General features: G+C 44.2%; 1 protein-coding gene across 1 annotated transcript in view; it reads right to left on the reverse strand.

Moving 5' to 3' along the window:
• LOC141010716 (AT-rich interactive domain-containing protein 1B-like) overlaps window positions 1-17,647 on the reverse strand; it is a 182,916-nt gene that overhangs the window by 44,837 nt on the left and 120,432 nt on the right. The window contains exon 5 of the mRNA XM_073483804.1: window positions 11,785-12,085. Within this exon, the coding sequence (XP_073339905.1) occupies window positions 11,785-12,085 (301 nt within the window). The remainder of the gene's footprint in view (window positions 1-11,784; window positions 12,086-17,647) is intronic.

The following is a 17,647-nucleotide window of genomic DNA, read 5'->3' on the forward strand; positions in this document are numbered from 1 at the left end:
TACAGACCCCCTGCCTCACACATGAATAGATCCAGCGGCGCTGCTTCAAAGAGGGAATATTCGATTAGTTACTCTGTCACCATGTGGCAAGAGGGAAGGGGGAAAACGTCAGCGTGTGAACGTTAAAGAAACAATACACACTAGTTCTGTGTGCTTCTGTGCCCATATGTACCAGTGGCAAGAAAGACAAACAAAACACTGCTTTATTTAAGTAAAGGCAGAAATTCCAAACAATCTAAAAATACTCCATTATGAGCAGTTGTGGAAGAGTACAGAAACATTACTCAAATGTATACACTACTGGTATCAGAATAGTACTTAAATAAAAGTACAAAGTATTCTTCTCAAACACAAGTTACTTTCTAACTGTTGATGTTTAATGCATTATCAATAGCAGCATTCAATCAAAGGGTTTTCTGTTTCTCCAAATCTTCAGTCTTAATTACTGCAAACTCCTGCGCTGTTCTGCTCAGTGGTCGTGGTCGCCTCCCAAAACCTGGGCCTGCTGCAGAGTTTTGTGTTTTTGGCCATATGTCAGGTATTTCACTGGCCCGTTTGTGATCAGATAGCCTTAGTGGCTACAAAAATGCAGATGAAAGGTTCAGATATTAATTGAAATTGTGCTCAGTACTGAGTTACGATTTAGTCTGAGTAGAACTGCAGACTTGAAAATATACTCATAAAAGTGTAGTATTTTGACTCAGCTTTTAAAAAATAAATAAAAATAAAAATGTGCATATCTACTCGCTGTCGAAGAGAAGCAAGAGCGAGAAAGCGAACCGGTGTATTGGTACCGCAGAAAATAAGTACTGAAACGGTTTCAAATATTTAGATTCGATATGTATTGAATGATTGACTATGTACAATACGCCAATACATGTACCTGATTACCACTGCTATGTACTGTGTGTATGTGTGTATGCAGCTGTATATGTGTTTCTGCACCAGTGTGTGCATGAACACTTGACGGTGCTGTTCATGTAGTCTGCGTTTACGTGTCTGACTGGAGGAACCTAATGCCTCTCGTACTTGCACAGGGTCATGCCCACTTGTTGCCAGAGGGACAGATTTAGTTGCGGGACGAGATTAGACGGGTGGATGGGTAGTTAGGATGAAGCACGCTAGCAGGAGTTTACTGAACCCTTAAACTATGAAGTCGACCCCGATACGGGCTAGCCTTTGTGTGTGTGTGTGTTTGTGTGTGAGCAGGGATGCATGCCAGGCACCAGCTTTGCTGTCAGACTCTGTTTGTTTGGATGGCAGAGTGGTGGTGGCAGCAGCTTGGACTGTATGTGTGTGTGTGTGTGTGTGTGTGTGTGAGTGCCACTAGGAAGGTACAAATAGGGAACAGTGCCCTCCATGCTCCACTGCTCTCTCAACATACCGATGTAAATTGTCACCACAGATGAGATTAATGCAAAGACATACGAGTGCATTTGTCCATGAGTGTTGTATGTGTGTGAGATATATACAAAGGGAGATAAAGAAAAACGACAAGAAACAGAGACCTTGCTGGGAAAGAAGGAATTGAGAAACAGACGAGAGAGGCGTGGTAGTATAGTTGAGTCTGACACAGCCTCATCCTCCTTCCCTCTTTCTTTGCGATGAACGTGTGAAGCTCGGAGCACTTCATAATTATTTCGCGACCAATTACTGTCCAAACAAAGCCTCTTCTCACATTTTCTCACTTCCTCCCTTGCTTTCTCCTCTCCTCTCCTCTCCTCTCCTCTCTTCCTCTCCTCTCCTCTCCTCTCCTCTCCTCTCTCCTCTCCTCTCCTCTCCTCTCCTCTCCTCTCCCCTCACCCTCCCTCTCCTCTCCTCTCCTCTCCTCTCCTCTCCTCTCCTCTCCTCTCCTCTCCTCTCCTCTCCTCTCCTCACTATCATTTTTAACACTGTGCCATTAAATAATTATGTCCAAATAAAACAAACAGGCTCCACAGTGAGTCCTGGCACATTTAATCCGTATTATTAATAATTCATATGCTGAATCTTTGACGTGCAGTTCATCTCCACGTGCTGCTGAGAGAAAGAGAGAGGGGAGAGAGCTAAATGTCAACAAGAGCTGACTGTATATCTTTCCCTGTCCGCAGAAAAAAGGCCGTGTTTGCTAGCTATGAATAAAAATGTAGAACAAATAAACGGATAGGAGACACTTCCATCCAACATCCAGGGTGCCGTCTTCTGACTGGCGTCACTGAATGTGTGCGATTTCAAAGCCCATCTGGCCAGAATTATGTACAATATGTGAATTTCTGTGTACACTATGTGTATCTTTATTTTAGAAATAAAAATAGTTTTCTTCTACATTTCTGAGGGTCTAGTTGCTCCATGGCTGTATTTAAAGGGGCTCCTTGTAACAATCTGTACCTATTTACACCTATTAATCACTTTTTATTGATCATATGTGAGCGGATTGTAACGTGACGTGAAAATGAGACCTTCCCCGTCTCTCACGGTTGCCTATACAAGCCCGTGGAGGATTTTTCTTTCACAATAGTCCAAAGGATGTGACTTTATACACATTCTGGAGTCCACTAATGTATACTAACAGAAGCTCCACAGAGCCCCTTTAAAATATTTGTGATCATTCTTGTATTTTTTCCCAGGTTTTGCTTATGTTTTTTTTTTTTTTTTATGGGTACGTGCTTTATTGTGTCTTTGTTTCAGTACTTCAATCTCTTTGTATGTGTTACTTATATTGCTTGTGTTCCCACAAGTGCTCTATAACACAATTAGCACGTGGCAGTGGTATGGCATGGTAATATCTTGCTGTCCCTCAGCATGCATCTTCATCCACTCTCTTCAATTAACACCTCCACAGGCGCCCAGCTGAGCACTTACACATAAATATACACACAAAAAAATAGAGTGCATAAAAAAAAAAATCCCTGCCACTTGCTTACATGCATATTAAGATTTAATGGCAACAGTAGCTAAGTGCATTCTTAGAATTAGAATTTAATTTTAATTAAACAAAAAACTTTCTGACTGGATGCTTTTATTCTGAAAGAGCTGGACCGTTTAATCTGTGATTTTTGGTGGCAGCTTCAAACAGGGCTCATTCATGAGAGCGCACCTGTGCAAATGTTTATCCCCAACACTGACCTATGAGACCACCGGGCTTTTATAGACGAACGCATCTGATGCTTTGATCGTGCTGATGGGAACTTTTCTCAAGGTGGGACCTGCTGCAAGACGACCAAGAGGAACAGGAAGAAATCTACAACAAAGATGCTCTTTTTGGAATACCACTGAAGAGTCAAATAACTGTAATTTCCTCTTTGTAAAAAGGCACTTAGTGAGCACATCCATTTTCTTCTATTTCCTCATGATACAAGGCAGCAGGGCCAAAAGTAATGGGAGTTCATTGCGGTTTTTTGGAGATAATGCTCCTCGCTAAAAACCCAATACACATTTTAAATTTCTGCTCCGCGAGGACTGTCGAGGCAACCCTGAGTCTCCTTTGAAGAGAGGGAGTGTGGTCTTTGAAGCTTTTTTTTCATCAGGGTTTCAAACGCAAATGCAGGGGAAGTTCAAAGCCGAGAGAGAGTACTTGTGGCCATATTTCTGTTTTGTTTCAGGGCCCTGGTAATATTAAGCTTAGAAGCTACTGTGTGTGTGTGTGTGTGTGATGCCGATGAAGAAGAGTCGACCTGAGAGTCAATGAAAAGACTTTTATTAATTGCAGATGAAAGGAAGGAGTATGTCATGCTTGCAACAGTGTGCAGATATATGTATACGCCAGGACACAGTGATGTCTCTGCTACATGCACACACACATTTACTGTACGCACACACACACACACACACACACACACACACACACACACACACACACACACACACACATAACTGCACCCTCACTGTTTCTCACACATACAGACCCCCTGGAGCAGCGGGGGGCCATTTTTGCTAAAGTGAAGTAACAGTGGTGCGCGCTAATAAACTGGTGTAGAATACAGAGAAAAGGCTGCTTCAGCACCATCTCTTAATACAACCCTTAGGCTGTAAATGCACACACACCTGCACCACCCAACAAACACACACGCACACGCGCCAAGGCAATATCCCCTACTCGCCACGTCTTTAGGGGAAAGAGGCAGATAAACAGCGGGCTCCAATAATGGTGGTTTAGATCTCAATGGGTGCGAGTCAATGCCTCTCCAAGCCGGGGGCTAATGCCAGTTAACTCTCCCTGTAGGGGACGAGCGCAGGCCTGCAGTGGCTCGCAAAACAAGCGCTTTCCCAAGATCCTCATTACTTCCAATGCTGAGTAGCAACTGTAAGTAAAGCAAAACTGCAGCTTAAGCTAAAAAACAGCGAGCGGGATGTGTGGGAGAGAGAGCGATGGAGTGAGAGAAAGCAGGAAAATAGGTGCTGGGGAGGGAAAATAATTGCGCACTGTTAGGGTTCGGTTAGGGTTTTCCAGTCGGACGGAGTCAGAATGGGATTTCTCTAAACGGCTAACGCAGCAAGCCTGCGCCATCTTTTATTTATTTATTTTTTTTCTGTTTTGGCCGACGGTGTGCTTTGTGAATATAATGTGTGTCTGTGGGGAGGGCATTTTTGCTGTTTCACACGAACACGAGCAGCCATCAGGAGGAGGAGAGACGTGGGAGTCTGGGATAGATGTGGGTAGGGGGGGTTGATGCTTGGATGGGGATGAAGACTGTTAAAAAAGGAGGACAGAAGTGAAGAAAGAGAGCTGGAGGAGAGACGCTGAGAAATGAGAGGGAGGAACAGAGGCAGAAATGCGGATGGAAAATTCAGCCTTGTTCCTCGGTGGGAGGCCTGCACCGCAGCAACGCTCTGAGCGAAGAAAGCAGCAGAGACAAACAGAGATGGGGAGGAAAGGGTGGGGACGAGGGAACGTGAGACACAAGAGGGAACATAAGAGAAAGCGAGCACGATAAAAATAATGAGAGAAAGAGAGAGGGACAGGGACAGCCAGAGGCAGTGTTCCCACCACGCAGCCTCTCAGGGAGTGGTGTGACTAGAAAACTCGCCGGGCTCCACACACTCCACACTGCAAAACACACTCGCATTAAGACTCACCCCACCCACCCTCTTCCACTGCTTTCTTGTAATAACTTGCACCACTAACAGAGGAAAAATACAAGTTTTGGTTGAACGTCCCCGCGGCATCTTTTCTGGTCCGATTTTTTGCAAATTAGTTTTTTCTCTTTAGTCTGGGAAGTCGTTTACTGACATTGTTTTTGTAAATGGCCACTTTTATGCATAAAATCCTGATCTGAGGTCATCACTCTGGTCCCTTCCAGGCATCTGTGCTTGACCTTTGACCCAATCGCGGAAACCTACCAGCACCGCTGCGAAATTGTTTTTTCTATCTGTGTTTCTCATTATCATAATTAGAGATAGAACTATATTTTTCTGAAATGTTAAACTGCAAGCAAACCACAGGCTACGCTGCAGGACGATGTAAAGGACAAGAGCAGATGTAAAGCGGGTTGGAGGAGATTCACTGGGACGGACCCTTAAGCTAACTAACTGGACAGGCCTGGCCTTCTCACCCTCTCTATCTCCCACCCTCTATCTATCCCTCCTTCCCCTCTGCCTCCTCCACTCGCCCTGACCTCTCTGTCCTTTCTAGGCCCTGGAAGCACTTGAAGCGGAGCGCAGATACACAGCTTAAACTCTCCCGAGCGCTCGCCCGCGAGCTCCAATCACCCCGTTAAAAGAAAATAAAAACTTGGAGGGGTGAGGAGAGACGAAGGAGAGGCGAGACGTGGAGGAGGAGGGGGGGGGGGGGGGGGGGGATGTGCTGTTAACTGGACCTCGGAGGAGAATAGAGAGAGAGAGAGAAAAATAGAGGAGGGAGCGATGAGTATTTGTGATTTTCTGCAGCAGACAGTGTGAGCTGCTGGGCCATGGAGGAGTGTGGATGTGCTCTGTGTCAATTAGCAGCCGCGCAATGTGGAAAAGTATTGCAGTTTGACCCTCAAAGCGAAGCAGACAACCAGACGCAAATGTGTAAACACAGGCACACACAGATAGAGAGATGAAAATACCGCCAAGCACAGACCACATCTGAAAACAGCCGTAAATACAGACAGTCCCAATCTAGTTTAGTTTGTCTCATTACAGCCTTCCAGTCTAAAACAAACACACAAATTGCTACAGTGACAGGGACACAGGGGTTACTGGTTATTTTCTAAGGGGTTAAAATGGTCAGCAGCTTCAACAAAACAGATTTGATGGAGAAAAGCTTAGTGATAACAGCAACACAAAACATTCAACCAAAGTTTCTCTGTACAATAGTACCCCTGTCACACTGGCCAAAAAACACAACTTAACCCTGCTAACATCTGGCTTTTGTGTGCAATGTGAATGTGTATTATCAGGAATTACTCCTGGGTCAACCCTGCAGTAGTCACGGGTATTTATCTTAAGCCTTTTCACACTAAGCACAGATTATTGTCCCAAAAAATTGGCATGTAAATGTATATAAAATGGTTTTATGGGTTCTTATTAACGTATGCACAGTGCTGTGGAAATCTACGTCTGACCAATGAAATCCTTTGTTTCATCTGTATCCAGGTCAAAATCTGAGAAAACCTTATTAAGCATCCAATACTGTGTATGGCAAACACCACAACGACTACCTCAACAACCAAGTCAAGGACAAGGCTTGAGATCGTCCAGCTGCTGGAATACAATGGTGCTAATGTAGCTGATAATCACTTGATTAAGTTATATGTTGGTCAAGGAAAATGCGCTTTTGGGGCCCAGGGAGAACTTGAATCTGATCACAAAGTGTACTTATTAACGTTAAATTAAATGTTAAATTTTGTTATTTGACATTTTGTGGAAGTCAATAACAAACCTTTAGTTTTCTAGCTAACGTTTGACCAACCAATAAGTAAATAAGTAAAACGTGACATTCACATAATTTAACCATCACTGCGAACATAATCCTTGAATCCAATCTTTAAAAATTATTTTTGGTCTAGCCGCCTTGTGGATTGGCCTCTGCTGATCTGCCACGTCCTAGAAGGTTGCACAAGAAACAATAAAACTCACAACAAAGTGCAACTTCTCGATAGAAAGACAACATAAATGACTAGAGAAACGGAAATGGAAATCTACAGGGGACACACGGGGGAATGGTTGGTTAAGGCCTTCACACAATGTCATCTCAACTGAACAGCTATGGGTGATTTTGGAACACTGCTTTTCCTCAGGTACTACTTTTAAATCAGAAAACAGCCAGAAGTGCAGTGTATTTTTTTCCAGTATATTTTGTTGACGCTGATATTTGTTATGGGATTTTTACCTCAGACAGCAGACATGTGAATCTCTCCTCCTTATCAGCTCCACCCTATCAGCTCCGCTGATCCGAGCTGGTGACAACTGAGTTTCTCTGCTGTGTTTGTGTGAAGTTCGATTCAGTGCGAGTCAGGTTCAGTCTGCTAATGGATACGTCTTCTACTCATTCTTGGTGACAACCATATTCAGGCTGACGGGAAGTGACGCCATACTGACAGGTTTGTCATCCTGGTGACAACACAGCCCGTGTACGCACTCCAAACCATGTTATCTACATCTAGAAATATCCAGGAAATGCAGACACACACAAATCAGCATATTTGATGTCTTTCCTGAAAAAGTTCGGCATTAGGGACTGAGGGCTGAACTTTTTCAGGGCCTTGTGTTCTGCACTCTCCAGCTCATAGCTCGTCCTCTTCAGCATCGCATCAGTCCGGATGAGAGAGGAATGTCTGCCTGCCTCGTCCCCGATGTCTCATGGAAGGAGAAAAATATTCTGAGGACGCTCTGAATTGCTTTAGAGACACTGGGAGGAAAGAGGTGCGTGTGTGTGTGTGTGTGTGTGTGTATCAAAGTCTGTTTGTGTGTGTGTGTGTGTGTGTGTGTGTGTGTGTGTGCGTGAATACGAGGTGGAGGAAGAGGAGGGGGAGGTTGGCGGTTGAGCAATGTGATTTCTGCTCGACTGTCACAAATCTAGCGCAACAGGAAAATCAATTTGGCCCTGTGTGTGCCTTTTTGGCTCCGGGAGAGAATCCAAATAGCAAGGCGAGGCCCGGATAATGTTACAGTGTATTGGATTTGCTTCATGGAGAGACGGAGAGAGAGACAGAAAGAGGGGGGGGGGGGTTGAGGAGACGACGGAATCACAGGCGTGCCGTGGAGCTCCGACAAGATAGATTTGTGCAAGTGTATGGGTGTATGATAGGCTGGCAATCTGTCAGTCTCCCCCTCTGTCTCTCTCTCTCTCTCTCTCTCTTACACACACACACACACACACACACACACACACACACACACACACACACACACACACATAAACACAGACACAACACAACACTGTCACTCCTCCAACCAAGCAAGCATATTCAGGTGATTTATATGCGTGATCATATATGTTTCACAGGGAAAACCCGCTGTTATGTATGCTTTACCTGCCGTCACTGTTATTTTTTGATGTGTGTGTTTTTTGGTGTGTGTGTGTCTGACAGCCAGGTGAAAGGATGACATGATGAAATTGCTCTCCTCTGACCGCTGTCAAGGGTAACGTGTGTCCCGTGAGTGCTCAGCCGTGTGACATGTCGCATCACTCCACCGAGTCAGGCTGACCGGTGACAGACTGACAGACTGACACACAAACACACGCACACAAAGACACATGCATATACAAAATTACTATTTTTACAAAGCCCTGGGATGACGTGCCTTTACTTACAGTCATTCACTAATACCTTTTTACCTGTTAACACGGTACACATTTGTGTGAACACACACTTTGGCACTACAAGTACTGTTTTTATTTAAAGGGAAAAAAAATCTGCTAATTATTTATCACTATACAACTGAGGACTGTACTATAAAATGATAGTTGTAGCCCCTTTATGCTACTCAAAAACACAAAATTATATGGAGGATGATTTAAAGAGGCACCATGCAGTTTCGGAGCGATAATTCAAACTCAGAAACCAAATTTAAACATATGAAACTGTGTTATCCTTTAAGGTCAGTTGGTTTATTCAGTTTATTCCATCGTGAAAACGAAGAGGGTTTGTTTGTTTAGTTTGTTTAGGAATACATGTAGATCTTTCTCTTCTGATTAAAATGCCTTCCCCAAAACTGCAAAGTGCACCTTCAAGTAATACGTCAGAACAATAAAGAAAATGTTTTTGTGTGCCGGATTGTGGGGGATGAATCGATAAAAACTCACAATGTGACATCGTGTGGTGACATTCACGGCACAGTTATGATGGAGTTTCGTAGGAGAAAAATTACCTCCAACATTAATGTAAACAGCAGGTTTTTATGTCAGTCGAGGAGCAGAATCAATTATAGAACAGCCTGCAATTTCAATTTCTCCACCGACAGTAGCCTTAATGAACCCCAATCCAAAGCAGCCACGAGATATGTTGTGTTTTGACTGTTTCTTGACTGGTGCTCAAACTACGGCAGACAAAAAGTGTAATTTTTTTCAAACTAATTAATTAGCTCATTAATGTTTGCCTTATTAAGTTTATTTAGAGGACACTGTTGTTCACAAAACTGGCTTGAATAATTAGCTATGTTTTTTTTTTGTGGCTGCAGGAGTAACACAAGTAGGAGTGCTGAATATACATACACAGACATAAATACACAGTGTTGCTCCCTCCTCTCCTCACTGACTTGTACCAAACTAAAACGACAACATTAACCAAAGTGTCCTAACTTGTGATGAAGTGTAGAAAGCGGAGCGTTAGTAATCAGATGTGTGCTAACCACATTAGTTCTCCCGTGTCTCTCTGAGGCTGGCTGCTCCTTGATCTAATTCAAACTGATTGTAGTACAGCCGCTAAAACATGCCAGATGTTACTCACTGCTCCACGCTTTATCACCATTTATTTGGCACGGGGAATATTTTAAAATATTTTCTTATTAATCACGTCCCAGCGATCGGTTTCGCTTCTCGTCTTTGCCGCCTCATTCCGGATTCTCGTCATGATTCTTGGCACGGGCGCCTGGAAAAACCACTGTCCCAGTTTTTCATTAGCGTCAATCACTCTGGTAAGCGCTTGCGAGGAGGAGGAGGAGGAGGAAGAAGAGGAGGAGGCGTCAGGATCTCACTCACGACACTTTGCCCCGCCTCGTCAGAGTGACTGACAAGTCTGAGACATGCTGACGCTCCGGTCAGCCACACAGTGACGGGGAGGCCGGGCGGGAACGGCGTGCACACGCGCAGACACACACAGATTCACAGGGCTGTCTGAGACAAATCACATCCACACTGGTTTATAATGCTCAGTGTTTATCTAAATGGTTATGCGCTCTGCTCTGGCCTCAGGAGACAGACAGACACACCGTGCATTGTCTGATAATCCTGTTGGTGTCTTGTTTGGCCTGCCATATCTCAGATAAGGCTACAAATCAGATGGGAGGTCTTCCACTACCAGTCAGTCTCAATTCATTAACACTGAGAGTGGAGAGGAAATATTGTCTGGACATAAATGTTGGAAATACTTGAGCAATCCGCAGGTAGCAGGGAGATGGACTTTATTAAAATTCTCCTGAATTGTAGGGACGTGTTTCTACAACACCGTGATCAAAGACTTAACAAATCCCTCCTATGCAAGGACAAAACCTGTGTGGAGAAAATGAATGAGACATATTCCATGAAGTGCTCGGCACTAAGCTGTAATATTCCTCCGCGGTCTAAATTAGGATTTCAAATGGACCCGAGATATCAAAGTCTAGACATGCTGGATTGATATTATTTGGTTTTCTGCTGCAGTGTGCACTCGGCTTCATCCTCTGTCCAAACTGGCAGAATGAAAATTGATCTGGATGGATTATACGGTGAGTTGGAGGTGAGAAAAAAGAGGTGCTATTAAACCTGGATGTTGCCACCCTTATGCTATGGTTCATAAAAAGAGGTCAGACCCTGCTCACCCAACACTTAAGGAAAGTCTTAGTGGTTAGATTTACACAGAGAGTATTATAATAGGTAATAATATTCAATTAAGACACTGATTCAAGGCAAATAAACAATGGTTTCCTCTTGTAATCCTGTTTTTTCCTAGTTTGATTTGTTTGTTTATAGACAGATGTGATGCCAACGCTTTATCCTCGCAATCTACTCTCGCAATGCAAAACACACTGCATTTGAATGTTGTTATTTGTGGAAACTTGTCTCCCTGTTCTGCATAAGGGTCAGTTTACTACATGACCTTTTTAAAATCCTCTTTAAATGCACATATTTAAAAAACAAATGAAATCAGGCTCAGGTCTTTAAATAGCAAAAATAAATGGAAAGGTCAAGCAGAAATGTGGGTGTGAAAACTGTGCTGCGCTTACAGCAGCAACAAGTTTGCTATAAAGTATCACTTTCAAAGAGCGCATCAAAACCGGAGCACATGGGACTGGAAACTGGCCACACCCCAGTCGGTGATGTCACAGCAGCTATTTTTCATCTTCAATAAACCTCATTTGACATCACTGACTGATGTGTTTGTGGTTGTTTTCTCATTTGCTTTCAAACAGCAGCCTCCTGTTTGGTGGCGCAAAGCAATTTCCCTTTAAGCTGTAAAGCAATTTTGCAAATTTCCCAGGGAATCTAACACGGTGGTACATGATGTAAAACGCAGCGTAGTGTCTGGTTCAGACGGCAATCTTGTCAGTGATAGTCTTGTTTGTTTGTGGTGATTAAACTAATAAAGTTATCATGTTACAAGTCGCACCTTTCATCAAGATAAAATGAGATTATAAAGATGCATGTGCACGTAGTTTAAAAGGCTCTAATGGCAGCCTTACCCGGTGCGGTGGTGTTGGCAGCGGGTCCGCTGGCAGGAGAGATGGGTCCGGAGCCCGATCGCGACTGCTGAGACTGAGTGGAGCCTGCGGGCGAGCCCACCGGGGAGGGAGAGGGCCCGCTCCTCTGGCTAGGAAGGTGGGGGGAGGCGTGGGGAGAGAAGGGGGACTGTCCCTGGTTGCTGGCGCCCCCCTGCTCCCCCTGGCTACTGCTGCTGCTGCTGGAGGAGCCGCCGGCGCTGACGGCTGAGCCCAGGCCGGCCTCCGTCCCAGTGGGGAGGTCATCAATCGAGCCGGACAGATCCTGGAACAGAAGAGAGGGCTTACAGTGAGCGTTTTTGAAGGTCGCCTAAGCATTTGATGAGAAGCGGCACACAGCGGGAAGAACGCAACAACATTGTCCTGCTAAATATGATGTCATGATAAAAACAGTGTTATTGCAGCTGTTTCAGCACAGCTGGAATGTGATTGTTTGACTGAGAGAGAAGATTGTATAATCTATTAAAGCTTCTTGACAAACAAAAAAGTAGTGGAACACATGATGCATCATATTTCCAATAGTTTCCTAATGCACAGTGTAACAGTGTTTAAAGGGACAGTTCACCCCAAAATGAAAAATACACGTTTCTTCTATTTATCATTGTTTTGGCATGAGTTTATGAATGATATCGCCCATAGAGATGTTGAATATAGTGGAACTACATTGCGCGCCAAAAAAATACATTCAACAAACTCAACAGCAATGCCTCCTTCAAGAAATCATGACCCTGTTACTGGAACTATTTTCTGTCTGTATCACCACGCAGAATAAAGTGTTCGCCCTCTCTAATGGACGAGAGGCCTGCTAACTATGCTAACTAAGCTAGCTAACCTTACACGGAGGAGGACGCATGAATGTTTACCCTGTGAGGGCAGACATCTTTACTGCCGACATCTCCAAAACTTGGCAACTCACACCAAAGGAAAAATACTGTATGTTCGTTTGCTTTGGTGGTGAATTGTCCCTTTAACTTTTCTGTGAATTACTGTAATTACTGAGATAAAGTGTCTGCAGTCATGGTGACAAAGGTTAATATGGAAGAAGAGCAAAAACATTACCCACAGACAAATCCACTACTGTACACTGGCTGCTGTGGTTTAAATGAATTGTAATGGGCTTTCATTCAGACCAAGGGTGAGTTCATATTACAGTTTTCATTCCCTGTGGTGAGCAGAGAACTATGTGTGTGTGTGTGTGTGTGGGGAGGGGGGGTAGTCCCCCTACTGGATTGATTCGAGGGAATCCCCACCAATACCGCGGACAGAACCCTGACTGTATATGTGTGGAGCACGACAGGAGATAAGATGACAGTGAAAGATGGAAGAGAGACAGCAGGAGAGGTAAAGAGGAGACCAAATGTGATGTGATGCAAAGTGATGGCTGCCCCACTAACTACACATCACACACATATGGACACACACACACACACACACACATACACACACACATTCAGACACTAGCGGCTGTGCCCCAGCTGTAGCTGAATATGGGGGAAGTCACCTGTAAGTGACCCCGGTTTCCTGCCTGGTGCCCGCTCGGGGAGGAAGAGGAAGAGTATGCCAGCTGATCCTACCTGCTATACCGGGCCTGTTGACCCTTCAATCCTGTCCCACCTGAGTCCTGTGCAGCCATTACTGTCACCACAGAATGATATCTCAGTATCTGTATCTGTCAGTGTGTCATCTAGATCTTAATACAGCCACATTTTGAAGGTGCACATGTAGAGCTGCATGATCAAATAGTCAATAAAACTATTTTGATAATTGTTATAGTAGTTTTTCAAGCAGGAATGTAAAACATTTGCTTGTTCCAGCTGTAAGGATTTGCTGCTTTTCTTTGTCATTTATGATATTAAATAAATATTAAATATAGAGTCTGAGTTGTGGAATGTTGGTTGGACAACAGAAACAATGTGAAGAGGTCACTTTGGGCTCTGGTAAATGATGATGAGCATTTCTCACATTTTTTTGACATTTTATAGACTAAACAATCAGTTAATCGTGAAAATAATTCTTATATTAATGGGTAATGAAAATAATCTTTAGTTGCAGCCCTACACATGCACATTCAGGCTAGAAAATACCTTTCGCATGTTTGTTGTGTTCCTACTATGGGTTTCATGAAAATTGATCAACATTCCGACAATCAAATTCAAGTGCAGGATTGATGATCAAGCCCAGAGATCCTTTTTGAACGAGAAGAGGATTCACTTGTAGAGGAAAAACTGAACTGAACTAAACTGATAACATGAAATCCTTGATTAATGATGCTTTACACTGGACAGGCTTGAGACACCGAACTTTGTAACAAACTGAATTTCTATCTTTTGTGGTTTGTTGTTGAATCATTGAAGGCTGGTCATTTTTGTTGAACTCTGGAATCTTTATTTATGGTGAATACTATTTTGAACTCACCTAACCCTAACCTGCAAAAAGCAATAGGATGAAGCTGCCGTGGTGACAAAATGTTAAAATCGAAAGTCAAATCGAATTGTGGATTTTGAGAATCATGACCCCCCTAGTTACTATGATATGATTCTGCTGCTGAACTCTAGGAAGATCTTTTTAAGCAAATACACAACATTCTGCACAAGTAAGCCGACAGTGTAATATGGTAATATGTGACTGGACAACTGCTTACATCTAAGTGTCAGACTGTAAATGTTAAGGTGAAGGCACCCTGAGGCAGCATCCTTCTGGAAATAGTCAAATTAGAAGATTATTAATATTGGCAAAAAGTACCAAACATACTAGAACAGAATAAACACAACTAAATGTCTGCCAAACCCTTCATGTTTGGAAAGCATGGGCTGTGACAACAAAAATGTCATTTGTTTTGAATTTTATGCAGCTCTGTCATACAGTCAATTCAGTGTCAACACTCTACTTTCTCTGATTACCCCGGCAACATGTTATTTCATATAAAAAGTCAGACAGGCGCCCCCCATCTCTCTCTCCACGCATGGCTTAGCCTGTGGAACAGACAACCAAGCCCGTGTGGCAGTCGGTCCGTGGCTGCTTGTTTTGGTTAATGCGATCTCGGCGGTGACACACAAAGCCTTTGTTTTCCATCATGCTGCTGTGAGTGCCCACCCGCTCTGCCAGCCTGCCAGTCTGTCGCCTGGCATTATCTACCCTCGCTCGACTGAGCACATGGGGCGCATGCTTCCCTCTCTCTCTCTCTCTCTCTCTCTCTCTCTCTCTCTCTCCTTCCCACTCCTGGTACCACTCCCTGTCTCAGCCAATCGGGCCTTCCAGTATTCTTAGCTGACTGATGTAATGCGCTGCCTCCACCAATAGGTCTGATTGTTATTTCCGACCGACTGGTTGTCCCGGGTGCGTGCCATTTGACATGATGGGGTTACCATGAGAGCAGGTGTAACCATAGCGATGGCTTTTTCCAAAACACACCGAGAGCTAGCCGGATGTACAGCTAGGTTGTTAACCCACAGGCTAATTGTGTGAATGGATGGGAATAATTGCATTTCATCTAATTGGGTGCTGTTGCCAGCTTTTCCAGTGGCAGTTTAGGGGTGGGAAAATGCGTACCAGTAATTCGTTTAGAGGCTGTTAGGCTCATTTGGATTATACACACACTTGAGCACAGCTGTGAGGCCCAAGCCCAAAAAAGTAGCAGCACTATATAACATGAAAGGGTGGGAAAGCTTAAAACCCATAGACTATAAACATGTCAATTGTAAATACCCAATAAACCCATAATTGTAAGTTATGGTTGATGAAACACTACCGTTAAAAAAAGCACCCTCAGTATAATGCATTTATCAACACATACACCCTTCCTCCACATGTACACTTAATCCTTGTCAAGGGCCACGGAGCATTGTGTTACCTGGCTAACTGTCTGCTACATAGTCATGTGTAAAGAATCGAAGCCAGCCAGCCAGCTAACCAGCCAGGCAGGCATGCGGTCGGGGGAACCAAACGCCCAACAATCTGGGGCCCCAATCCAAAGTGGCCCAAATCCAATTTGTTTGGCTCGGGGCTGCAAATTGCTCTGTGCATTGAGTCTCCAAATAGCTGTCAACCACTCCCGCTTGGCGTCCTGTATCGCTTAATTCGCTCCTAGAGCATGTAATTGTCATAATAAGAAAAATATTGAGGTGATAATAACCAGTTACTTTGAGATGCCCCCCTCCTGCCTCAAGACACACACACACACACACACACACACACACACACACACACACACACACACACACACACACACACACACACACACACAGTCGCGTATACGCACATAATGGGCCGAGACTGCCATCTACACATTTCACACAACATTGGAGAGGCAGTCGCTCGTGACCCTTCACCTCGCTGGTGTTGGCGCCTGCCTGCACTCTCTCGTTTAGTGTGCCTCTGTCTGTGTAAGTATATGTGTGTGTGTGTGTGTGTGTGTGTGTGTGTGTGTGTGTGTGTGTGTGTGACAGGCACACAGGCTGCTGGGCTGTCACAGCAAGACATGCTTGAGCACTGATGCGGCCGAGGGGACAGATGAAGCTACAACCACACACACACACACACACACACACACACACACACACACACACACACAAACACAAACACACTCCCCATCCCATCCCATCCCTCACTCATCCTACTGACCTGCTCTCACTCTCACACACGCACTTACACACATGCAGACACCAGCAGGGTATAAGGCATCAGTGTGAAGCAGGGAGCTGTCACATCCAGCAGACTGTGGGCCTTTTTCCCCTGACCATGGTGCTGATGTTGTCTCCTCTCACCACACACAGGGAATTAATCAAAGTTGCTATGGTAGAAGGCACCAAGTGTGTGTGAGTGTGTGAGAGAGCGTATGTGTGCGAAAAGTGGTTCTCTGTCTAGACAGGGAGGAGCCAATGGCTGCAGCTTCCTGTGGGCTACAGGAAAGAAGAGCGACTGGAGAAACTAGCCACTTCTATCTCTCTTCTCACACACACACACACACACACACACACTCACACTGAGTATCTACTTTTCTGTCTGCCCCAGTCAGAGGGATAGTATGGCTGAGGGCTCTGCACCAGATGGCTAGCCAGCTAACTGGAGCCTGAAACACAAACTCAAACATAGCAACCGAGCACTGTGAGCGGTAACACTCAAGAAACAACCTCCCTTATGGCTCCAAACAGCACAGAACTGAAAGACAGACTTTGCATTGATAGGTTTCATTTATTTGATTACCATCTGAAACATGTATAAGTGCCTCTGCCAGAGGAAAATAGAGTTGGTTGTCGCAGTAGTGTGTAAAGAAATGGTAGTTTTCAGTGGCTTAAAGGGTCAGCCCACCCAAATGATCTATTCATGCTATAGTTTCGGTTTTATTCGTCTGAAATATGACTTATCTGTCTCTGGAGCTTTCTGCCTGACATGGAGGTGAAAGGAATTTGTTTGTGGTGCTCGCAGCATTGATAAATGACATTTAAAAAATTCAACAGCAACATCTCTCAAAACAGTGTTCCTATTGCTCAGGATAATCACAGAACAACTGTCAACAGTTTCCATGGGGATTATTTCAGTGCCCAGACAATATATGTTGCTGTTGAATTTTTAAAATGTCATTTTTCAACGCTGTGGGCACCGCAGATGAAATGCCATTCACTTCCACTGCACCAAGCCTTAAAGGAAAATAGAAGATTTTAAGCCTGCTGATTTATACAGACATATCTACAGCATAGGCAACACTAGATATGGTATTTATCTGAAACTTCAACATCCTGTAATCTCATTGCAAAATGGATAGAATAAGGAAGGTTGACTTTCTCCCACAATGATCTCTCTTTCTTTCCCTCAGCCTCAGATCTGCTCT

Source organism: Pagrus major, chromosome 16, assembly GCF_040436345.1.
Source record: "Pagrus major chromosome 16, Pma_NU_1.0".
Lineage (NCBI taxonomy): Eukaryota > Metazoa > Chordata > Actinopteri > Spariformes > Sparidae > Pagrus > Pagrus major.